General features: G+C 42.7%; 1 protein-coding gene and 1 non-coding gene across 2 annotated transcripts; both read left to right on the top strand.

Moving 5' to 3' along the window:
* The first annotated feature begins 75 nt into the window (after window positions 1-75).
* ppp1r8a (protein phosphatase 1, regulatory subunit 8a) lies at window positions 76-21,889 on the top strand. The gene is made up of 7 exons (XM_059654391.1): window positions 76-185; window positions 4,986-5,046; window positions 6,916-7,069; window positions 8,183-8,400; window positions 11,481-11,625; window positions 15,134-15,198; window positions 18,316-21,889. Exons 1-7 carry the CDS (start codon window positions 142-144, stop codon window positions 18,673-18,675), a joined length of 1,047 nt encoding a protein of 348 aa, XP_059510374.1. The 5' UTR covers window positions 76-141; the 3' UTR covers window positions 18,676-21,889.
* LOC125465210 (small Cajal body-specific RNA 1) lies at window positions 5,777-5,940 on the top strand. The gene has a single exon (XR_007250203.1). It is a non-coding gene; the product is annotated as a small Cajal body-specific RNA 1 (non-coding RNA).
* Window positions 21,890-22,871: the final 982 nt, after the last annotated feature.

Below are 22,871 nucleotides of genomic sequence, written 5' to 3'. Positions count from 1 at the left end.
GGGTCTTGTGGCGACTGCTGGTGGACTACATTTCCCAGGGTACATGCGGTGGGCTTGTTAGCATGCGCAGGGGGCTTTGGGAAGCCCCGCCCACTCCCTGTTACCCAGAATCCGGTGCAGCCTTGTCTCGATGTGATTCAAATGCAGCCGATTCAGCTCAAGCCCGTCTTTGACTGTCCGACATGGTGAGTGTGTATAGCCATGCTGCCCCGATCTACCGGGGACGTGGAAGGCACCTCGCAACCTTTCGATTGCAGATAGGCAGCTTCCCCCGTGGCTGCGCTTTGTGTCGGAGGCTGCAGCCTGACTCACTAGGCCGCGGTGTGTAGTTGCGCTGCAGCGGCGGGACCACTCCTCCCACCCCACCCGACTCCTCCCTCCCACTTCAACCCCCGTGTCCCCCCCTCTCTCCCCTCCCTCTCTCTTCCTCCCACCCGTTTCATTTCCGCCCCCATCTCCGACTATCCCTATCCTCCCCCCAAACCACCCCGGCTCCACCATCTCCATCCCCACCGTCTCCACCCCCCCCCCTCTCCACCGTCTCCACCCCCCCCCCTCCACCGTCTCCACCCCCCCCTCTCCACCGTCTCCACCCCCCCCTCTCCACCGTCTCCACCCCCCCCTCTCCACCGTCTCCACCCCCCCCTCTCCACCGTCTCCACCCCCCCCTCTCCACCGTCTCCACCCCCCCCTCTCCACCGTCTCCACCCCCCCCTCTCCACCGTCTCCACCCCCCCCTCCACCGTCTCCACCCCCCCCTCCACCGTCTCCACCCCCCCCTCTCCACCGTCTCCACCCCCCCCTCTCCACCGTCTCCACCCCCCCCTCTCCACCGTCTCCACCCCCCCTCCACCGTCTCCACCCCCCCTCCACCGTCTCCACCCCCCCCTCCACCGTCTCCACCCCCCCCTCCACCGTCTCCACCCCCCCCTCCACCGTCTCCACCCCCCCTCCACCGTCTCCACCCCCCCTCCACCGTCTCCACCCCCCCTCCACCGTCTCCACCCCCCCTCCACCGTCTCCACCCCCCCTCCACCGTCTCCACCCCCCCCTCCACCGTCTCCACCCCCCCCTCCACCGTCTCCACCCCCCCCTCCACCGTCTCCACCCCCCCCTCCACCGTCTCCACCCCCCCCTCCACCGTCTCCACCCCCCCTCCACCGTCTCCACCCCCCCCTCCACCGTCTCCACCCCCCCCTCCACCGTCTCCACCCCCCCCTCCACCGTCTCCACCCCCCCCTCCACCGTCTCCACCCCCCCCTCCACCGTCTCCACCCCCCCCGTCTCCACCCCCCCCTCCACCGTCTCCACCCCCCCCTCCACCGTCTCCACCCCCCCCTCCACCGTCTCCACCCCCCCCTCCACCGTCTCCACCCCCCCCTCCACCGTCTCCACCCCCCCCTCCACCGTCTCCACCCCCCCCCTCCACCGTCTCCACCCCCCCCCTCCACCGTCTCCACCCCCCCCTCCACCGTCTCCACCCCCCCCCTCCACCGTCTCCACCCCCCCCCTCCACCGTCTCCACCCCCCCCCTCCACCGTCTCCACCCCCCCCCTCCACCGTCTCCACCCCCCCCCTCCACCGTCTCCACCCCCCCCCTCCACCGTCTCCACCCCCCCCCTCCACCGTCTCCACCCCCCCCCCCACCGTCTCCACCCCCCCCCTCCACCGTCTCCACCCCCCCCCCTCCACCGTCTCCACCCCCCCCCTCCACCGTCTCCACCCCCCCCCCCACCGTCTCCACCCCCCCCCTCCACCGTCTCCACCCCCCCCCTCCACCGTCTCCACCCCCCCCTCCACCGTCTCCACCCCCCCCCTCCACCGTCTCCACCCCCCCCTCCACCGTCTCCACCCCCCCCCTCCACCGTCTCCACCCCCCCCCTCCACCGTCTCCACCCCCCCCCTCCACCGTCTCCACCCCCCCCCTCCACCGTCTCCACCCCCCCCCTCCACCGTCTCCACCCCCCCCTCCACCGTCTCCACCCCCCCCCTCCACCGTCTCCACCCCCCCCCTCCACCGTCTCCACCCCCCCCCTCCACCGTCTCCACCCCCCCCCTCCACCGTCTCCACCCCCCCCCTCCACCGTCTCCACCCCCCCCCTCCACCGTCTCCACCCCCCCCCTCCACCGTCTCCACCCCCCCCCTCCACCGTCTCCACCCCCCCCCTCCACCGTCTCCACCCCCCCCCTCCACCGTCTCCACCCCCCCCCTCCACCGTCTCCACCCCCCCCCTCCACCGTCTCCACCCCCCCCCTCCACCGTCTCCACCCCCCCCCTCCACCGTCTCCACCCACCCCTGCTCCACCATCTCCATCCTCCCCCTCTCCCCCCCCCCCCCCCCCACCGGCTGCGCCATCTCTACCATCACCCCCCCCCCGCCCCCACTTCTCCATCTCCACCCCCCATTCCCACCACCCTCCGCCCCCATCTCTTCTCTTCCCCCCGGCTCCCCCATCTCTTCTCCCTGCTCCCCCATCTCTTCCTCTCTCCCCACTCCCCCCATACCCCATCTCTTCTTCCCCCGCTCCCCCATGCTCCTCCTTCCACCCTCCTGCCCCACTCCCCACTCTCGTTTCCGTGCCGTGAACCCTTTGGAAAAACCTATCTTATTCCCTACTGTCCCTCAGGGAAGGAAACTGCTATCCTTACCTGGTCTGGCCTACACGTTTCTCCAGATCCAGTGATGTGATTGATTGCCCAGAGGCAGTTAAGAGTTAATGCCAATCTAGTCCATGAATGAATTTTTAAAAAATGGTTGTACCCAAGACTAGTCAGATTTATTTGAATGCTTCGTCCCTAGAGCTGGTAGAAAAATTCAGAACGGTTTGATATCACTCCTGTGTCATAAATGATCACCTTTCAAATCACTTGTCAAGTCACCACTACTTCATCCCAGTTATAGGCTCAAAGTACTTTTTCCTGTAGCTACTAGGTTAGTAAAGATTGAATCTATGTTCATCTCTCTGCGTTTCTCTGCATTTCAAGCGTTTTTTCCTTAGTTCATATGTACATCACATGGAATTTTCTCGCGCTCACCATACTATAGTGTAGAAAATTTAGGGGCAGAACCAGTCTTAATGGAAACATATCCCTGAGTGTCTCACATTTATGGTGGAAGTTGCCTGTTCATTGCATAATTTATTTATTGCAGTACTGTCATCTTTTGGTTAATTGTAGTGATACCATCCATTATTTAATTGTCAGATTAAATCAATGCAAAGAAAAATTATTGACAAGTTTATCATTAGATTTTTTTTGGGAGTGAAACAGCTGTAACCTTGGATGTATGGGTGTAACTGTAACGTACATCTGTCCTGGAGATTGTTTGAGTTTGTCTGTTGAAGAAGTACTTGATGCAATGTAGTGTTTGTTGTAAAATAATTCTACATTTTCGTGTAATTTTATGATGTAAAGTCAATTACACATTGCATCCGCCAGAAATGTTTTAAAATAATGCCAAGATGGAGTTGAGAATTGTTGATTGTCTGCTGTATGACATTATTGCTGTCATAGATTCATTTGATCTCAGACTAGGTATTTGAAGTAAAGATTTCCTCTTGCTGCAGGCAATCTAAATTGTAACCATATTACAATAAGTGAAGAGTTGATGTTTTTCAGAATCTGTGCCTAGAATGTGCATTCTGAGCTGTTGGCTGTGTAAGGTAAACAGAAGCCAGTCTGCTAGGTGAATACATAAGGCCCCATAACAGTCATTTAAAGAAGAGTAGAGCAGTTTATCTGGTGTCCTGACTAACATTTAAACCTGAACCAACACATTTTCTTAAAAAAAACTGATTATTTATTTCATTTCTCTCTCTCTCTCTTTGGATGCAACCAGACCTGAGTTTCTCCAGCAGTTTGTTTTTGTTTGTAATAAATTCAAGCCTGGTTGATACAGGAATGAAATGGTTTCCGTTATAACAAGTGGAAAGACAGACAATTATTTAACTGATTCATTGTGAAATAGTGGCAGCAGGTGCTGAATTGTGATAGTTAAATAGAACAATCATTGCCTATATCTATTACTGAATAATCATTATAGTAACTACAATATATTAAATAAAAGGATTGCACAATTATGAACATTACAGCATGCAAAAATGACAACACTTTACAAAGTATGGCCGCCTTTGAATTGTTGAATAAACATGAAAGATGTCCTGCTTCTGTTAGTATTAAAGTCCATGAGTTCATATGTTGGCAAATAAAATACATTAAGTTCTCATGCGTGTAATATTGTGAGTTCTATAAAGTAGGGGATTGGCTGAGACTCCCAATATCTTATTTGTATAATGCTGCGTTTTCTCAATTCTATTACACCTTTACTTTTGAGAGTAAAATGAGCAATAAATCTTCACATGGTGGAGGTCTGAACTAAAAACAGAAATTACTGGAGAAAATCAACAAATCTGATCAATTCTGAAGAGTAATCGCTGGCGTTCAGACATTAACTTTGCTTTTGTGAGATTGTGGACTGGTAAGAGATGGTGGCAGTGGAATTCAGGAGTTAGTATCAGAAGATTTCACTGTCCAAGGTGAAAAGATGGGACTAATGGGTCAATCTGAAATCCAAAACAGAGGCTTCAAGAGTGAAAGACCACCCTCTTTAGGCTATACCATTGATTGATTGTTTATACATGTAACACGTGTTTAGTTTGGTTTAATCATTGACCTCTTCAAGTTCTTTAATGAGGAGCTACTCTGACTTGAGTCATTTTGCTGCTTGGAGTAAAAATGATTTGATTGCACTTACGAGAATTTAACTTTGTTTAAAGACTTCCATTATACAAAGATGTGGGGCAATATGCACTCAAATCACTTTTCCCTGTTCTGTGCAGTTACAACTGTTTAATAAAGCAGGTGGAGTATGCCATGTCCCACCTTTGGGGCTTGAAGCCAGACATCCTTGTTCAGAAGTAGCGACTCTAGCACTGCTCAACAGACTGATATATAGTTATACACTAAAAACCTTTTCTAATTTCAGGGCAGGGAAGCCTCCACCAGGACTTCATTTGGATGTTGTGAAAGGAGACAAACTCGTAGAGGTGAACGCTTGTGTTGTATTTCCTTTTAGGGAAAGAAATTTTGATGTTTCTTTTTTCTTAATTACTTCACTGGATTAGCAATACAATTGTATTGCTAGTCAGATCTGACAGGAAGCCTGACCGTCACACATCAGGGCAAATAATTAAACATGAATACAAATCGAATGCATTCATAAACTGGGGTTACCAGTAAAGCAATGTCCAAGTCCATATGCAGATTATGAAGGTTTAATATCCCCAGAGCACATGGCTAATCTAGGTGGCTGAAAATCTGAAGAGCCATTTTCATGGTAGATAATGCATTGGAAGTCATCTTCCTTATGTTAAATCTCTTGAAGGCATCTCCCCCATTCCCTTGCTTTTCATTATCTTGTAGTTTTCTCCCTTCTCCAGTTGCTTTACCATTAGTGTGGCGTCTTAAGTGGTCTAAACACCATGCACTAAAATTCCCTTGCTTCAATTTCTGCCCACTTCACTGTCGTCTAAGACTGTCCTTAAAGTCTACACATTTGGCTAAGGTTTTGACCATCACTGTTAACATTTCTTTTGGCAATTTTAATTTAATGCGCCTCAGTTGAGCGCTGTGGAATATTTCTCTATAAAAGAAGCAGTATAGATGCAGGTTACTAGAAGAATGTTTATTCAGTTCAACCTTACAGCCATCTTTTGGCATTTTGTGTTTTTTGTTGTTAATGCATTCCATTTTGTATTTGGGGGTGATATAGGAAGGATGCACCAGATACTAACCTGGCTGTCATTGTCGCAGTTTTAACATAGAACTGAGACAATCCATGATTGTTGGGTCCAAGTGGTGCTAAATCAAAATTTGAAAAACCTTGAGCATGTTAGCTTAGTGTGCAGAGGAACACTGAGTTATAACTCAGAGGTACAGCAGTCTCCTATATTGTTAGAAGCCTCCAGTTTATATTATCAAGATTAATGGTTAGGAATTTGCTGAAATTAAATATTTCATGACGTGGCCTAAGTTGCAGTTTTTGCATCATTCATCTCAAATTTTTTTGAGCCTCATTATCAAAGTGTGAATTGATAATGGTCAGTGCAACATCTCAAGCCATGATTGTTACGATTGTCTGGAATGCACGAAAGAAACTGCGAACAGTAAAGAACTTATTTGAATTAGAAGTGCAATTTAATAGAGAAAGACCAAAGGGGAGGGAAAAAATGAGATTAAAGAAAAGGATAAAAGATCAAGAAAAGTAAGAGAAATATTTAAAAATTAACTCCTAGGTCAATTTTTTTCTCCCACAATAAGACTCGAGCTTCAGTTGTTGCTTTTGGTGTTTGGAGCGCCAAAGGTGAATTGCATTGCAGAAATATGAATTATGCCATTAAAAGTCCACAAATTGACAAATAATAGCCTGACCTTTCTGCAGTGAGTTTAGTTTCATTCATATGTAAAATTCCAGTTCAACCAACTTAAAGGGTGGTTGAACTGGAACTTATAGGTGGTTACTGAGGCAGTTCTATGTTAGAGAGGTTAAAAGTCAGAGCGACGCACAATCAGAATTTGTAGTAGTTTACAACTCTAACACTGCTTCCTCACAAGTAATGAGGAGTCTTTTGAATGCTGTTATTTTTCCACAAAAAAATGTGCACTGATGATGCTAAATTGTCAGTCTATAAATTTATCTTGGACATAAACGTAAAACACATACTTATTGAACAAATCAAAGATTAGCAACCTTTATTAATCCTCGACCAATAGCTGCTATGAGTCCTTGAACAAATGGTTTTAATATTTTACCATTTGCTACCATATTATTTTTCTGACTTATTGCAAATTTTATTTGTAAATAATGAAAAACTATTTAAATAACACATCATTGAGTTTCGGTGTTTTATCCCTAGAAACTCATCATTGATGAGAAAAAATACTACCTCTTTGGAAGAAACCCTGACATTTGTGATTTTACCATTGACCATCAATCATGTTCAAGAGTCCATGCTGCGTTGGTCTATCACAAACATTTAAAAAGAGTTTTCATCATTGACTTGAACAGCAGTAAGTATTATCATATTGTATGTTACACATCTTTTAAGAATGTTTGCAGTAGTCACTTCTGAGGAACTGCAGGGTTTCAAAGTGCATGTGAAGGGCTGTGCTGACTGATAGGATAAAGAAATGGGCTTCAATGAGATAAATGTAGTAAATAAGATTTCAATGCTCCAGTGTTAATGTACTCTACCCATTTCTGCCCATTTGTTTTCCGTTTGTGTCTATCCTGCATCCTATTCTCTTTTCCACTAACCCCTAACTTAATAGTTTTCTGACTTTTCAACTGCTTTCGAAAGTTATGTACCTAACACTGCATTTTCTTTACTAGTACGACCATTGTAAATCTTCAAAAATATCCGGTATCTGTGATGAAAATTCCAAAAATGTCCCTTTGGTTCGCCTTATATAAGCATGTTGAATGTGTTTTTCCTCTGCTACCCAGACCACTTTCTTAATAAAGATTATTATGAGCATCGACCTTTGTAGCAGTATCTTCAGGCTCTGTAGTTTTGTTGAGTTGCTTGCTAGTTTTCAGTAAGATGATTCAATCAGATTACCTCTTTCAAATATATTGCACTTGTACAGCTATGTTGACAGGACATTTTGCTTGGTTTGTTTCAAGAACATTTTACCATTACCTACATCACGTCTTTCTGTCACTAGGTAGCTAAATACCAACCTGAGCAAATTGTAAGCGATTGTTCAAAATATTCAATTCCTTGTTTCCCAATTTTGGTCCCTCCTGCCCTGCGTGCATGAAATTTGTTGGTTCCCACATTAATCCACCTCCTTTTTTCATTTAGAATTATTTGATGTGATTTTTTTCTTTCTTTCACAGTTGAGTTGACCTAGTTAAATTGAACACCATAAGATAATTATTAATTGATCAGTAAAAGGGAATTGATAAATTTGTTAAAAAGGCCATGATCTTTTCTTTGACAACTGTATCAGGATGGAGAAATGGTGTTCCTTCTTTTTCTTCCCTCCTCTAAAACAAAAATGCTTGACACCTTAAGCTGAAGACTATCAGACTATAAATTAGTTGAGTGTACTAGTTTACTAACCATTTTAATTCATCAAGTACTTAATTAACTCACAGCTAAGTGTTTGCTTTTGCAGCTCATGGTACATATCTGGGGCGTCTTCGTTTGGAGCCTCACAAACCACAGCAGGTTCCCATTGATTCCACGTTGTCATTTGGAGCCTCAACACGAGCATATACACTACGTGAAAAACCACAGACAGCGCCATCCACAATCAAGGGTGATGAAATTGCCGTGGAAGATGATGAACTGAAGGGACTGCTGGGCTTACCTGAAGAGGAGACGGAACTCGATGTAAGTCGTAGTTTACATAAGCATCTAAATCAATTTCTGCGCTGCTGGGTAGTCTGGTTAAAAGGCATACGCCAAAAATTCTTGGAACTCTATTTAAGGTAGTAGCTATATGGTGGCTATTGGATTTTTGTGGAACTTGATGAATTGCTTAAATAGTTTTGTTGATGGCTTGATAATGTAAGCTGAATTTTGCAGCTATAATGAAGACCTTTAACTCTTCAAGCTCTCATTTCGTACCTAATGACACTGTCATTTAATTGTCACTCTAAATGAACAATTTTGACTACATATCCTGATCAGCTAGTTCTTTTTATTTTTGAAAAGTGTTAGAACATAGAACAGTACAGCACAGAACATGCCCTTCAGCCCACGATGTTGTGCCGACCATTGATCCTCATGTATGCACCCTCAAATTTCTGAGACCATATGCATATCCAGCAGTCTCTTAAATGTCCCCAATGACCTTGCTTCCACAACTGCTGCTGGCAACGCATTCCATGCTCTCACAACTCTCTGTGTAAAGAACCCGCCTCTGACATCCCCTCGATACTTTCCTCCAACCAGCTTAAAACTATGACCCCTCGTGTTAGCCATTTCTGCCCTGGGAAACAGTCTCTGGCTATCAACTCTATCTATGCCTCTCATTATCTTGTATACCTCAATTAGGTCCCCTCACCTCGTCCTTTTCTCCAATGAAAAAAGTCCGAGCTCAGTCAACCTCTCTTCATAAGATAAGCCCTCCAGTCCAGGCAGCATCCTGGTAAACCTCCTCTGAACCCTCTCCAAAGCATCCACATCTTTCCTACAATAGGGCGACCAGAACTGGACGCAGTATTCCAAGTGCGGTCTAACCAAAGTTTTATAGAGCTGCAACAAGATCTCACGACTCTTAAACTCAATCCCCCTGTTAATGAAAGCCAAAACACCATATGCTTTCTTAACAACCCTGTCCACTTGGGTGGCCATTTTAAGGGATCTATGTATCTGCACACCAAGATCCCTCTGTTCCTCCACACTGCCAAGAATCCTATCCTTAATCCTGTACTCAGCTTTCAAATTCGACCTTCGAAAATGCATCACCTCACATTTATCCAGGTTGAACTCCATCTGCCACCTCTCAGCCCATCTCTGCATCCTGTCAATGTCCCGCTGCAGCCTACAACAGCCCTCTATACTGTCAACGACACCTCCAACCTTTGTGTTGTCTGCAAACTTGCTGACCCATCCTTCAAGCCCCTCATCCAAGTCATTAATAAAAATTACAAACAGTAGAGGCCCAAGGACAGAGCCCTGTGGAACACCACTCACCACTGACTTCCAGGCAGAATATTTTCCTTCTACTACCACTCGCTGTCTTCTGTTGGCCAGCCAATTCTGTATCCAGACAGCTAAGTTCCCCTGTATCCCATTCCTCCTGACCTTCTGAATGAGCCTACCATGGGGAACCTTATCAAATGCCTTACTGAAGTCCATATACACCACATCCACAGCTCGACCCTCATCAACTTTTCTAGTCACATCCTCAAAGAACTCGATAAGGTTTGTGAGGCATGACCTACCCCTCACAAAGCCGTGTTGACTGCATTTAATCAAGCCATGCTCTTCCAGATGGTCATAAATCCTATCCCTCAGAATCTTTTTTAACACCTTTCAGACGACAGACGTGAGACTTACTGGTCTGTAATTGCCAGGGATTTCCCTATTTCCTTTCTTGAAGCGAGGACTTACGTTTGCCTCTCTCCAGTCCTCAGGTACGACTCCAGTGGAGAGCGAGGATGCAAAGATCCTCGCAAGTGGCGAAGCAATTGCATTTCTCTCTTCCCAAAGCAGCCGAGGTCAAATCTGGTCCGGGCCTGGCGACTTGTCAATCTTAATGTTTGACAAAATTTTCAGCACATCAGCTTCCTCTATCTCTATCCATTCCAGCATGCACACCTGCTCTTCAAAGGTTTCATTCATTACAAAGTTCTTTTCTTTCGTAAAGACAGAAGCAAAAAACTCATTTAAGGCTTCCCCTACCTCCTCAGACTCCACACACAAGTTCCCTATGCTATCCCTGATCGGCCCTACTCTTTCTTTGACCATTCTCTTATTCCTCACATAAGTGTAAAATGCCTTGGTGTTCACCCTAATCCGTTCTGCCAAGCCTTTCTCGTGCCCCCTCCTGGCTCTCCTCAGACCATTTTTGAGCTCCTTCCTCGCCTGCACGTAATCCTCTCTACCTGAGCTTGACCCTAGCTTCCTCCACCTTATGTAAGCTACCTTCTTCCTTTTGACGAGAAGCTCCACCGCTGTCGTCATCCAAGGTTCCTTTATCTTACCCCTTCTTGCCTGTCGTCTCAGAGGGACATATTTACTCATCACTCGCAACAACTGTTCCTTAAACAGTCTCCACATGTCTATAGTGCCCTTACCATGGAACAATTACTCCCAGTCCATGCTTCCTAACTCATGTCTAATCGCATTATAGTTTCCTCTTCCCCAATTAAATATCCTCCCATTTTGCCTAATCCTCTCCTTCTCCATAGCTTTGTAGAATGTGAGGCAGTTATGGTCACTATCACCAAAATGCTTTCCCACCACAAGATCTGATACCTGCCACGGCTCGTTTCCGAGCACCAAGTCTAGAATGACCTCTCCCCTTGTCGGCCTGTCAACATACTGAGTTAGGAAACCCTCCTGAACACACCTTACAAAAACAGCTCCATTCAAATCTTCTGCTCGAAGGAGGTTCCAATCAATATTAGGAAAGTTAAAGTCACCCATTACAACAACCCTACTACGTCCACACTTTTCCAAAATCTGTCGACCTATGCTTTCTTCAATCTCCCTGCTGCTATTGGGTTGAACCATTGTTTTATCCTTTCCATTTCTGGTGCCATTAAAGAGAAGGGGGAAGTTTCCAATATGGTCTCATGTTTCATGGGAGTAGGATCAGAGCTTGTTTGGTGTCAGTTTTACAAGGCAAAAATATTTCTTCAATTTAGTTAATTGGTCTAATAGTTTAATGTGCAAATGCCTTTTCAAGTTAAAATCAAAGGACCTATCAAAAACACCATCCCTTTGCTTGCCTCTCTTAGAATTTGACAGAATTCAACACAGCTCATAACAAAAGAATATCTACACTAACAATTGAAGAAGGAAATCTGGAAATACAGAGGCCAAAACGTAAAAGAAAGAGCTACCGTGTATCGTTCAGCGATGATGAGGAGATAATAAATCCGGGTATGACCATCTTTAAATTTTTTTGCAGTTCTCATTCGAAATAATGAATTTCAGCTTGCAAGTTTGGCTGTGGTTTTCACTGCCTACAAAGTTGAACAACGTGAATGTCTTCGGGTACAACAGAGTTGTACTCCAATGTGTGCTTTCTGAAGTAAGTAAAAGTGCTCAGGCTAGATTTGTTAGTGACTATATTTACTTTCTGAGGAAGGGTCATGGACCCGAAATGTTAACTCATTCTCCTTCACAGATGCTGCTAGACCTGCTGAGCTTTTCCAGCGACTTTGCTTATGTACTATATTTATGGCCCCTGGTTTTGAGATCTCCCATAAGCGGTGACACATTATTAGGCTGTCAGGTCACATGTCTGCCTTCTCTTTACAGGAGAAACTCCAACATGCTCAATGATTCTAGTTAGGTAGAACCATTTAGTTTTGCTCAATATTATTGAAGCTTTTTGCAAGTTCGCCATTGAGCTTGTTAGCTGTTTATAATACTGTCCAGAATTATGCACAGTATTCTGTGTGATCTAACCAAGATTCTAAACACATTTAAGAGCTTCTCTGCTTTTAAAATTTATCCCTCAAAATAATCCTCACTGTTTTCTTTAATAACTCATTGATCTGTGTTAATGCTTTGGGTAAATTGTGTGCCTACTGCCTGAGATCCACTGATTTCTCAACTCCATTTAGACTTTTGCTCTCCATGGAATATGTAGCCTCCTGTTCTTCCTACAAAAATATACCACCTCTCTGTTTTTCATATTTAAATTAGTGTCCCAATTGCATCAGTGGTAATTTTAACTGTTATGTCTTTGATCTCACGGTGGAAAGGTAATGGCAAACATTTAGAGTGCATGGCGGAACTACAACAATTGTTCATTCCTGTCTGGCATAAAAATGCAATGGGAAAGGTGCCTGGCCTCGGTTAACCAGGGAAGTTAGGGATAGCAGCTATAAAAAGAACCTGAAGGAACTGCGGATGTTGTAAATAAGGAACAGAAACCGAAGTTGCTGGAAAAGCTCAGCAGATCTGGCAGTATCTGTGAAGTAAAAGTCAGAGTTAACAGTCGGGTCCAGTGACCCGTCCTCATAATTCAAAACTCAGAAATCAAGTAAAGCATTAGATCCAAAGGATAGACCTACAAATTACCTTTTTGTTTTAAAAAAGGAAAAGCAGCAGACCTAATAATTAAATAAAGTAAGTAACAAAATAATTGATTATGAGTGGGAGAAATAGAGTGAGAGTAAGCTTGCTGAGAATATTAAAATTAATTGACTGAGGCTTCCAAAAGTATGTGAAGAGAAAAAAAATTAGTGAAGACAAATGTAGGCCCCCTACAGTCAGAAATTGTAAGAAACAAGGGGAATGAATTATAATGGGAAACAAAAAGATGGCAAATCAATTAAGGTCATACTGTGGTTCTGCCCTCTCAGAAGAGGACACAAATATTACCATCGAAAATGTTGGTTAAGTGAGAGGGAGGAACTGAAGGAAGTCCATATTGGTGGGCAATGGTTTTGGGGTGTTGGAGATTTATCAGTCTTTCATCCCATGGCCTGATAATTTATATCCTAGAGTTCTTAAAGATGTGGCCCTAGAAATAGTGGAAATAGTGAATCTTTCACGATTCTGGAGTAGTTTCTATGGATTCGAGGGTTAGCTAATGTAACTCCCCACCCCCACCACCACCACCCCCCCCCCCCCCCCCCCCCCCCAGTTTAAAAATAGACACAGAGAAAATGGTTAATTACAGGCAGTTAGCCTGACTTCACTCGTGGGGTAAGTGCTAAAGTTCATAATTAAAGATTTAACAGCAGAGCACATGGAAAACAGGGTCAGGGTTGGGCAGTCAGCATGGATTTGTGAAAGGGAAATCATTCTTAGCAAAGTTACTGGAATCTTTGAGGCTATAGCTAGTAGAGTTGATGAGGGGGAGCCAGTGGATGTCGTTTACTTTATCGGAATGGTGATAGATTGGGAAAGGGGGAAGTGTAACAAGACCTGCGCATCCTTGTGTACCACGTGCCAAAAATAAGAATGCGGGTGCAGTGGGCAGTGAAGAGGGCAAATGAGACATTGGCCCTGATATCAAGAGGTTTCAAATACAGAAGCAGTGATGTCTTGAAGTTGTACAGGGTCTTGGTGAGAGCACATCTAGAGAACAGTATGCGATTTTGGTCTCTGACGAACAATGCACATGGCTATGGAGTGAATGCAGCATGTATTTACCTGATTTGTGCGAAGGCTGGACTGACGTTTGAGGAGAAACTGGATTGGTTAGAACTATATTCAATGGCGATTAGAAGGATGATGGGGAGGGGGGCACGTGTCTCATTGAAACCCACAAAATTCTAACAGAACAAGGCAGAGTAAATGCCAGAAGGAAATTCCTGATGACCAGGGAGTCCAGGGATCTCACAATGTAGGATGCTTAGGACAGGAGAGAAAAAATTTCTTCAAGTAGAATCCTGTGGAATTCTCCACCACAGAACAGTTGAGGCCAAAACATTGAATGCTCTGAAAGGATGAGTTAGATCTTGTTGAGGCTAAAGGAACCTAGGGAGAAAGCGGGAGCAACATACTTAGTTGAATGATCAGCCATGATCACGTTGAATGCCAGAGAGGACTCGAAGGGCTGAATGGCCTACTTCTCCTATTTTTTAGTGTTTCTAAAGGATATTACTATCTATGTTCAAATGCCATTGCGTTGTATGTTGCTATTTTTCTCTCGTATTTCTCAAGTTGCACGAATGTTAAATGTTAACTCCAGTTCTAAAGAAGGGTCACTGGACCCGAAACAGGTTTTCTCTCCACAGGTGCTGCCAGATGTGCTGAGTTTCTCCAGAAGTTTGTTTTAGTTCCAGATTTCCAGCATCCGCAGAGCATAATTATATAGTTGTTTGAACAACATGTTACCTGACAATAATAATGTACCTTTCCTAAAGTGACAAGTGGGGACATATGTGCAGAGAACGCAGCATTGCTAAGCAATCATGTTCTAAATAAAAATCATAATTTGGATTAATTGTGACACTTTTGCCTTTGACTCAGGAAATTGAATTTAAGCCCAACTCCAAGGACCCATGCATCTTCTCTGGTATAGCATCTCAGTAAATCCCCAATGAAGTGTAGCATTGGTGATTCCTGTTTCGTTTTTGGTGCAGTATTTTAAACTGAGATCATACCTGTTCAAGTGGATGTAAAAATTCCCTTGGGGCTATGTAAGGATGATCAGTGTTCTTCAATTTTGACCAACATTTGTCCTCTAGAAACCACCATGACAAACTACATAAATCAGTCAACCTCATTGTGTGTTAACAAGAAAAATTGCCAACCATGTTTTTGCCAAAAATAAAATGTATTTCCTACACTTGGAAAATAATTAGTTGTCTATGAAGTTTCATTTTGGATGGCCTATACTCTGAAATATCCTCTGTAACTGCAGTTTTATTTTCTTGTTGTAACCTTCAACTGACGCAGTGTCTTAATTTGCTTCTTCCCTTTTCAGAGGATGTTGATCCTTCAGTGGGTCGCTTCAGAAATATGGTTCAAACAGCAGTGGTGCCACTCAAGGTAAGCAAAGCCATTAGTTTTTATTGTATATTCTGGGCAGTGGTATGTTTTGAGTTTAAATTCGCTTGTTGGTTAGGATCACAGTCCAGGCAACTTAGCATATCCTGTTTAGGAACGTAGGAACAGGCCTTGCCGTTCCAGTCCATCAAGACAGATCTACTGTTTAAGATGATTGACTGATCAAACATTTTTTAAAATTCCTTTTACACCATTGATCAAAAATTTATCAACCTGTACTTTAAATACATTCCAAAATGGAGCTTCCACAGCCCTCTTAGGATAGACAGTTCCAAAGATTCACCTCCCTCTGAGTAAAATGTATTTTCTTCATCTCTGTCCAAAAAGGCATCCCCCTTATTTTTAAATTGTGCCTTTTGGTTCTAGCCTCTCTATCTAGGGGAAGCATCTTACCTGAATCTATACTGTATGCCCCTTTTTTAAAATAATTTGTAAATTTCAATGAAATCCCCTTTCATTAATTCAAAAGATTACAGGCCCAGTTTGCCCAATGCTGCTTCATAGGGCAGTCCCACCATCCCAGAAACTGATAGGGACCTAGTTGCACTCCCTCCAAGATAATTCATTCTTTCCTGAGATAAGGAGATCAAAACTGCACAGTATTCCAGGTGCGGTCAAATCAAGCTCTTGTACAATTGGAACAAGATTTCACTACTCCTATGCTCGGTTCCACTTGCAATAAAGACGAATTTTCCATTAGCCTCCCTAATAGTTTGCTGAACCTGCGTGTTGAGCATCATGACAGGGGTATGCAACAGTACATTGGCACACCTACACTTTCCAACCTCATTGTTTTAAGATATACTCCACACATTTGTTCTTCCCATCAAAGTGGGTGATCTCTCATTTTTCCATATTATATTGCATCTTCCATGTTCTTCTCATCACTAATCCTGTCCAAATCCACTTGAAAGCATTTTACATTACTTTCACAATGCACATTCCTGCTTGGCTTTGTATCATCTGCATTCTTCAAAAATTTACATTTGGTTCCCACATGCAGATTATTGATACATATTGTGAACGGTCTTGTTCCTTGTCATGTAAATTGAAGTCTGTCAATGTGAGAATTAGCCATTTTGCCCTATTCTGTTTTCTGACTGTTAGCAAATCCTTAACCCGTGCTAGTACTTAATCTCCTGTACTTTGTGCTTTAATTTTGCTAAACAGCCTTACGGAGACCTTATCAAAAGCGTTATGAAAATCCAAATATTGAGCATTAATTGATTTCCCCTTGATCATTTTGTTCGTAATATCCTCAAAAAAGTTTAAGTTTGTTCAATTTGCAAATCCATGCTGACTGCACCCACTCAGATCATTTTTATGGTGGCCATTTACCATGTCCTTTCAGACAGATTTGAGCAGTTGCCCTACAACTGATGTAAGGCTAACTGGTCTGTAGTCTTTTAAACCCTTGGTCCTGTCTTAAACAGTGGTGTGACATGTGCAAGCTTTCAGTCTGCAGGAATCCTTCCAGAATATTTGTAAGAGATAGTAGGAACTGCCAATGCTGGAGAATCCTGAGATAACAGTGTAGAGCTGGATGAACACATCAGGCCAAGCAGGATCAGAAGAAGGGCCTTGACCCGAAACATCAGCTTTCCTGCTCCTCTGATGCTGCTTGGCCTGCTGTGTTCATCCAGCTCTACACCATGTTATCTCGGAATATTTGGCAGCTTGGAAGATGATAGTCGATGCATTGACAGTCTGTACAGCCACCACCTTCAGCTGTCCGGGATGTAGACTGCAGAGTGCCAGTGACTAATCAGTTTTTAATCCCATTGTTTTCTCCAGTACAACCTCCTTTATTAAAGTTTTTCATCTCCTCAGCATCTTCCTTCGTGAAAACAAATACAACGGTCATTTAGCTAATCTGCTGTTTCTCCATTCCCAATTCTCCTGACCCATGTAGAACTTAGGGCGGCACGGTGGCTCAGTGGTTAGTACTGCAGCCTCACAGCACCAGGGGCCCGGGTTCGATTCCTGCCTTGGGCGACTGTCTGTGTCGAGTTTGCACGTTCTCCCCGTGTCTGCGTGGGTTTCCTCCGGGTGCTCCGGTTTCCTCCCACTGTCCAAAGATGTGCAGATTAGGTGGATTGGCCATGCTAAATTGCCCATAGTGTTCAAGGGTGTGTGGGTTATAGGGGGATGGGTCTAAGTGGGATGCTTTAAGGGGCGGTGTGGACTTGTTGGCCCAAAGGGCCTGTTTCCACACTGTAGGGAATCTAATCTAATCTTAGCCAAAAGTTTCCTTTTTATGTACCTTTTCAAAACCTATGTAGTCCTTTTTTTTTGTTTTTAAGTAACTTGCATTCATATTCTTCCTTTCATTTTCATTTTCTTGTACCTCCTTTGTATTCTTGAATACATCCCATTCCTCTGACTTATTACTATTGGTGGCCACTGTAAGCTTTTTGTTTTAAAATCTTGTACAATCCTTTACTTCCTTTGCCTGCCAAGGTTGACTGACGTTTTTTTTTAGATTTTGCATCTTCAAGGAATGTGTAGTTGCCAAAAGCCATGTAATAGTTTTCTGTAAAATATTGTCCATTGCCTGTGTACAATCATGCCTTTTAATATATGTTCCCTGTCCAGCTCAGCTAACTTGTGCCTAAGTCATAACTTCCCTTATTCAAATTTAGCATCCTTGCTTCAGATTGAGCTGCCTGACTTCCAAACAATGTTAGAATTGACCACAGTGTTAGAATTTAACATTGTTTATCAGCAGAATATAACAGACCTTTTCTCAGTAAATCTAACTTCTCTGTCACTTCAGCTGTCTTTTTAATTATTTATTCTGTAGCAACCATTTACTACGCTTGTAAAACTAACAATGCAGGATTATTTTGGATACGAGCCTTATACACTGGATAGTGGTTTTTATGTAACAGTAGTTTCTTGACATGTTAAACATTACTGGTACAAGACTGTTTGTTCTTTAAGTAGCAACCTGTATGTTATGGATGTTTTAAACACTTTACCAGCACACAAATGTTATTTTAACTTAAATACTTTCCTCTATTTTGGATAAGAAAACCCTGAGTTGAACACAATAAGTATTGTTTCCGAAATGTAATCTTTTTTTGGGAAAAATTTCAGAAAAAGAAGACCGAGAGTCCCAGTTCACTAGGTCTGGAAGATGGAATTGCTAGGCGTATGCAGAATTTCCCATTCAATGCTGGTTTATATGGTGGCCTCCCCCCAACTAGTGGTGATTCTTCTTCTCAGCTACATGGTAATACGATGGGAACTGCAATGCTAGGAGGACTTCCTATGCCATTCCCAAATCCAGCTCCAGAAGTGGACTTGGCACCAGCAGTTGTACCAGCAACTGTGACTATAAACCCTGTTCCCAACACTGGCGTGTTCAATGCAGAATCCATTAATGAGCCGAAGAAAAAGAAATACGCCAAGGAGGCCTGGCCTGGCAAGAAGCCTACTCCATCGTTGCTTATTTGATCATCTGTTTGTGTTTTTTTTCAAGAAAAATAAAGTCACCTAGGATTTGAGGACCGAGAGGGGCTTTCTTTTAATTCTGTTAATATGCCTAAAATTTATATGAGCTTTGTACAGATGTTTGTACAGTTGTGTAATAGATTCACAGCCTTTCAACATTTATTGTTACTGCTTTTTACCTGAACCTGTATTTCAGTGTAAATTACGTACAGCATTGCCAGTTGTTGGACTAAAATCACAAACTATTTTTCTGCCACATGTGCTTTGTTTCACTGAGTAGAATTGTACGAGGGGGCTCTACATTTTTAAATTGGGCTTTTTAGATGAGTAAGGAAAGCAGAGCACTGACATTACCTGTGCACTGTTAATAATTGAAGCAAGTCATTTATTACTGCTTAGACACACCATGAAACTGTAATTTTCCCGCTCCCAGGATTTCGTAAAGGAAAATTGCAGCACTTAGCGTATTACACTTGCGTGTGGTAAGTGTAAAAAAAAGTTGTGGCAAGTCAAATTACTTTCCTTTTTTTTCATTTACTTCAGAGTTAGTGAATAATCTTTAATTGGTTTCCACAAGTACGATTTGGCAAATTTTGATCATTGCATGTCTCGGATATGCAATAAAACTGGTTGGTTACGTTATTTTGTAGCCACCAACTTTCACAACATCATTTTTCAAATTACTTTGAAGAAAAATCCATTGTTAAGTCAGGTAATTTTCTTTGAAGCTTTATTTTTTAACTTTACGCTTGTGAAATGAAGCCATTATGAACATATTTGTCTTTATTATGGAAGTTGGGTGTAAAATTAAAACCAGTCAAATGTTTAAAGACAAAAGTCCTACAGACATTACCTGCATTGGTGTGTGCTAAAAGGTCTGTCATTACATTCAAACTGCAGCTGTTTAATTACCTTTCGGCTATCGCCAGTGTGCCTTGTTGTGTTGAAGGATGATGAATTAACCTGAGGATATCGTTCAGTTTTGGTGTTTTGTGTGTGACTGAGGATGTATTGCTTGTTTTTTTTTCCTCATTGATTTTAAAATCAATTTGTATGAAATACAAATACAGATCACATGGTTGGAGGTCTAAAGTACTTTATAGCGACAGGTTATTATCTAGGCTGATGTTCTGTGGGGAATGCTATTACCATTAAAAGTACAATTGTTATGATGGAATATTAAACCATGTTTTTCTCAAGTGTGTACAGAAAAACCCATTTTACTATTCCAAAAAGCATAGGGGAGCTGGTGTTCTGGCAAGCAGTTAATCGGAAACATTATTTGGACACTTATTTCATGTCGTATTTTACAGGAGCTTGCAGTCAATTAATTGTTTCCTACGTCTGGAGTTCTGAATTGAATAATTAACTGTAAATGCTTTGGGCCTTTGAAAGATCATCAGTAAAGTTGTATAAGTTCTTAGCAAATTTTTGCATTATTTTAGGGTTGTTCTAATATAAAACTGCAAAGTAGTCAACTAGTGCATTATAGTGTCAGCCTTTCTAAAAGATTTAGGGTAAGAAAAGAAATAGATTATTGAATCAAATATTTGGTTCCTTTTTTAAAATAGTAATGTCAATAATTTTGGTATTAACCTTAAAATCTGACCACCTCTATCAGCATGTTAATAACTATAGTTAAAATAAAAATTGCAATAGAACTATAAATGTACAACTTCAAAGCTAGGAATACAAACCAGGTCAGTCAGCATAACTTTTTATAATTAAGGCAGGTTAATGTTTCTGGTAGAACCCTTACATGCTGTTGATTCTGTGCATTACCAATCCTTTAAGCTTCAATTTTCCATTATGATTAATCATGTCATGCTCAAACTGTTTGAAATTCATCTCCATAGAGCCCATAAGTCATTAAACCCCCAGTTGGTAATACATTCTAGTGATTTACATCAGGTTGCTAAGAAGTCTATCACTAGTCAGCACGGAGTTTGCACCTTGTTTTCCTGAAGAATGGACTTTTAAGATGTGCCTTGTCGCTGCAGAAGTTTTGACATACAGACTTCTTGACAAATTGTATCAAAGACATTGAAACTTGCTGTTTGACACAGGTACAGGATGAGTTGTTCCCCTCAAGTCCAATGTTTATTTTGGGGGACTGTATTATGGGAACAATTAATTCTACTTGAAATTACCAGGTAATTTTTTGTTAACATTATAGTCCTGCATTTTTGAGACACATTTTTCAAAAAGTGCAAAGTTACTCAAAGAACTCCTTTATCCAAGATATCAATAAATTTGTAAAGGTATGAATTTTTACATTCTGTTAATGTCATATTTTAATACTATTGTTCACACATACCACCCCCATCCCAGATTACTTGACTTCCTGATGGTTTTCTGGATAATTCACTGGACTGAGCAGAACCTGCTAGAGCACTGTGCTCGACTTTTCTACAGTTGGCTAAACCAGCTTAAAAATAGACGAGGATAACATACACAATCTGCAGTTCTTTCACCTGAAATCTCAAAAGCCCATAGCGTACAAATTAATGAAATTTAATAGTGATGTAAAGAAAATTCAACAGCCAAGAGTCAAAAAGATTAGAAATAAGCCTCTTTTGTGGCAGGCAAAAATATCTGAAAGGGATTGTTTTCCCTGCTTTTTTTCACCTGTTCAATCCAGTGCTTGTGATTCATAAAGTATTTAAGGATCAACCCATGATTTTTTTGCAAACTGTCTTAAGTATGAAACACCTACAGTGCTAGTTTTGAGATTCTGAATGAGTGAAATAAAATGGTGCAGAATGCACTAGCGATGGGCAACGTGAAGGTTGACCCAAGGTTGCAAGTCTGGATTAACTGCAGCAAAAATTAACCTGTGCATTTAGATGTGAATCGTTTGAAAGGAAATGAGGATACATGATAAAACCAAATGTACACATTGCTTTAGTATAGTTTTTGTCTGTATTGTTACTTCGTTTGCTTTTGTATTTTTATGACCAAATCCTATTTTTAGACAAACCTGCAAATACACATACTACATCACCTTCAATGTTTTTCAGTCCTCAAAATCAGTATGGCAGCTTATGTGATCGCAAACACTGTTTTGAGTTTGTGGAGTTTTTTTATAGTAAGTATTATAGGTTCTCCTTTGAAAGTGTAAGCTACAACATGGAATCATCACCTTTTGTTTATCAACAGACTTGTAATTGGTGGAGACTTTAAAGTTCTAAAAATAAATGTCATGTTTTATGTAAAATTGCAATTTGTTTTCTCTTCCAGACCTGACATGCTGAGTTGCAAATATGTATGTTGTTTTAGCAAAAAGATATAAGATGAGGGAAAATAAAACTCATAGCTCAAAATATGACTACCTTCAAATTCCTCAGCAAAAAGGGGCCTATAAATACTTTCATTAATTTGACTTAATTATCTAAAAATGAAATTGAGATGAGACAAGAATTTGCTTGGCTTAACTATTCAGCTTGACTGAATTATATGCCCCATTGTAAACAAGCATTTGGAATTTACATAATATTGAATAAAACTGAACACTTTAGTTTGGGTCCAACTTACTTGCATATTACCATGTGGTGACCTGCCATATAATTCCAGGTTTGAGATCTATTTCTAGCACTGCTTTTTTCCTTTCACTGCAGGAGGCCCAGTATGGACATGATATCCAAGGTGTTGGGGAGAGGGGAAAGAGTTGAAATGGTTCGCGACTGGGAGGTCTAGTTGTTGTGAACAAACCACACCCTGTGCGCACCCCCCAACCCCACTCCTCAGACGACATGTCCATCCTGGGCCTCTTGCATTGCCACAATGACGCCACCCAAAAGCTGCAGGAACAGCATTTCATATTTCGCTCTGGAACCCTGCAGCCCAAGGGTATCAATGTGAACTTCCCAAACTTCAAAATCTCACCTCCCCCAACCACATGTCAAAACCAGCCCAGCTAGTCCCCACCTCCCTAACCATTCCTCCCACCTCAAGCCCCAACCCCACCCCTACCCACCAACCTTATCCTGCCACCTGGCCTGTCTGTCCTCCCTGGACTGACCTATCTCCTCCCTAACTCCCCACCTACATTCACCTCTATTGACTCTAACCCCTCTTCTCACCCTATCTTCCCCTTTATTCATCTTCTATCTGCTTCCCCCGTCTCCCTATTTATTTCAGAATCCCCTTCCCCATTTCTGAAGAAGGGTCTCAACCCAAAACATCAAACTATCATCTGA

Source organism: Stegostoma tigrinum, chromosome 24 (genome assembly GCF_030684315.1).
Source record: "Stegostoma tigrinum isolate sSteTig4 chromosome 24, sSteTig4.hap1, whole genome shotgun sequence".
NCBI lineage: Eukaryota > Metazoa > Chordata > Chondrichthyes > Orectolobiformes > Stegostomatidae > Stegostoma > Stegostoma tigrinum.
This window is presented reverse-complemented; position numbering and strand designations above follow the sequence as displayed.

Bases quoted from the DNA above. Each gene is read 5' to 3' on its own strand.
- ppp1r8a (XM_059654391.1), top strand. From the start codon at position 142: ATGCAGCCGATTCAGCTCAAGCCCGTCTTTGACTGTCCGACATG. The intron at 186-4,985 runs GTGAGTGTGTAT...TTCTAATTTCAG, and splicing joins GTCTTTGACTGTCCGACATG to GGCAGGGAAGCCTCCACCAG. The intron at 7,070-8,182 runs GTAAGTATTATC...TTGCTTTTGCAG, and splicing joins CATCATTGACTTGAACAGCA to CTCATGGTACATATCTGGGG.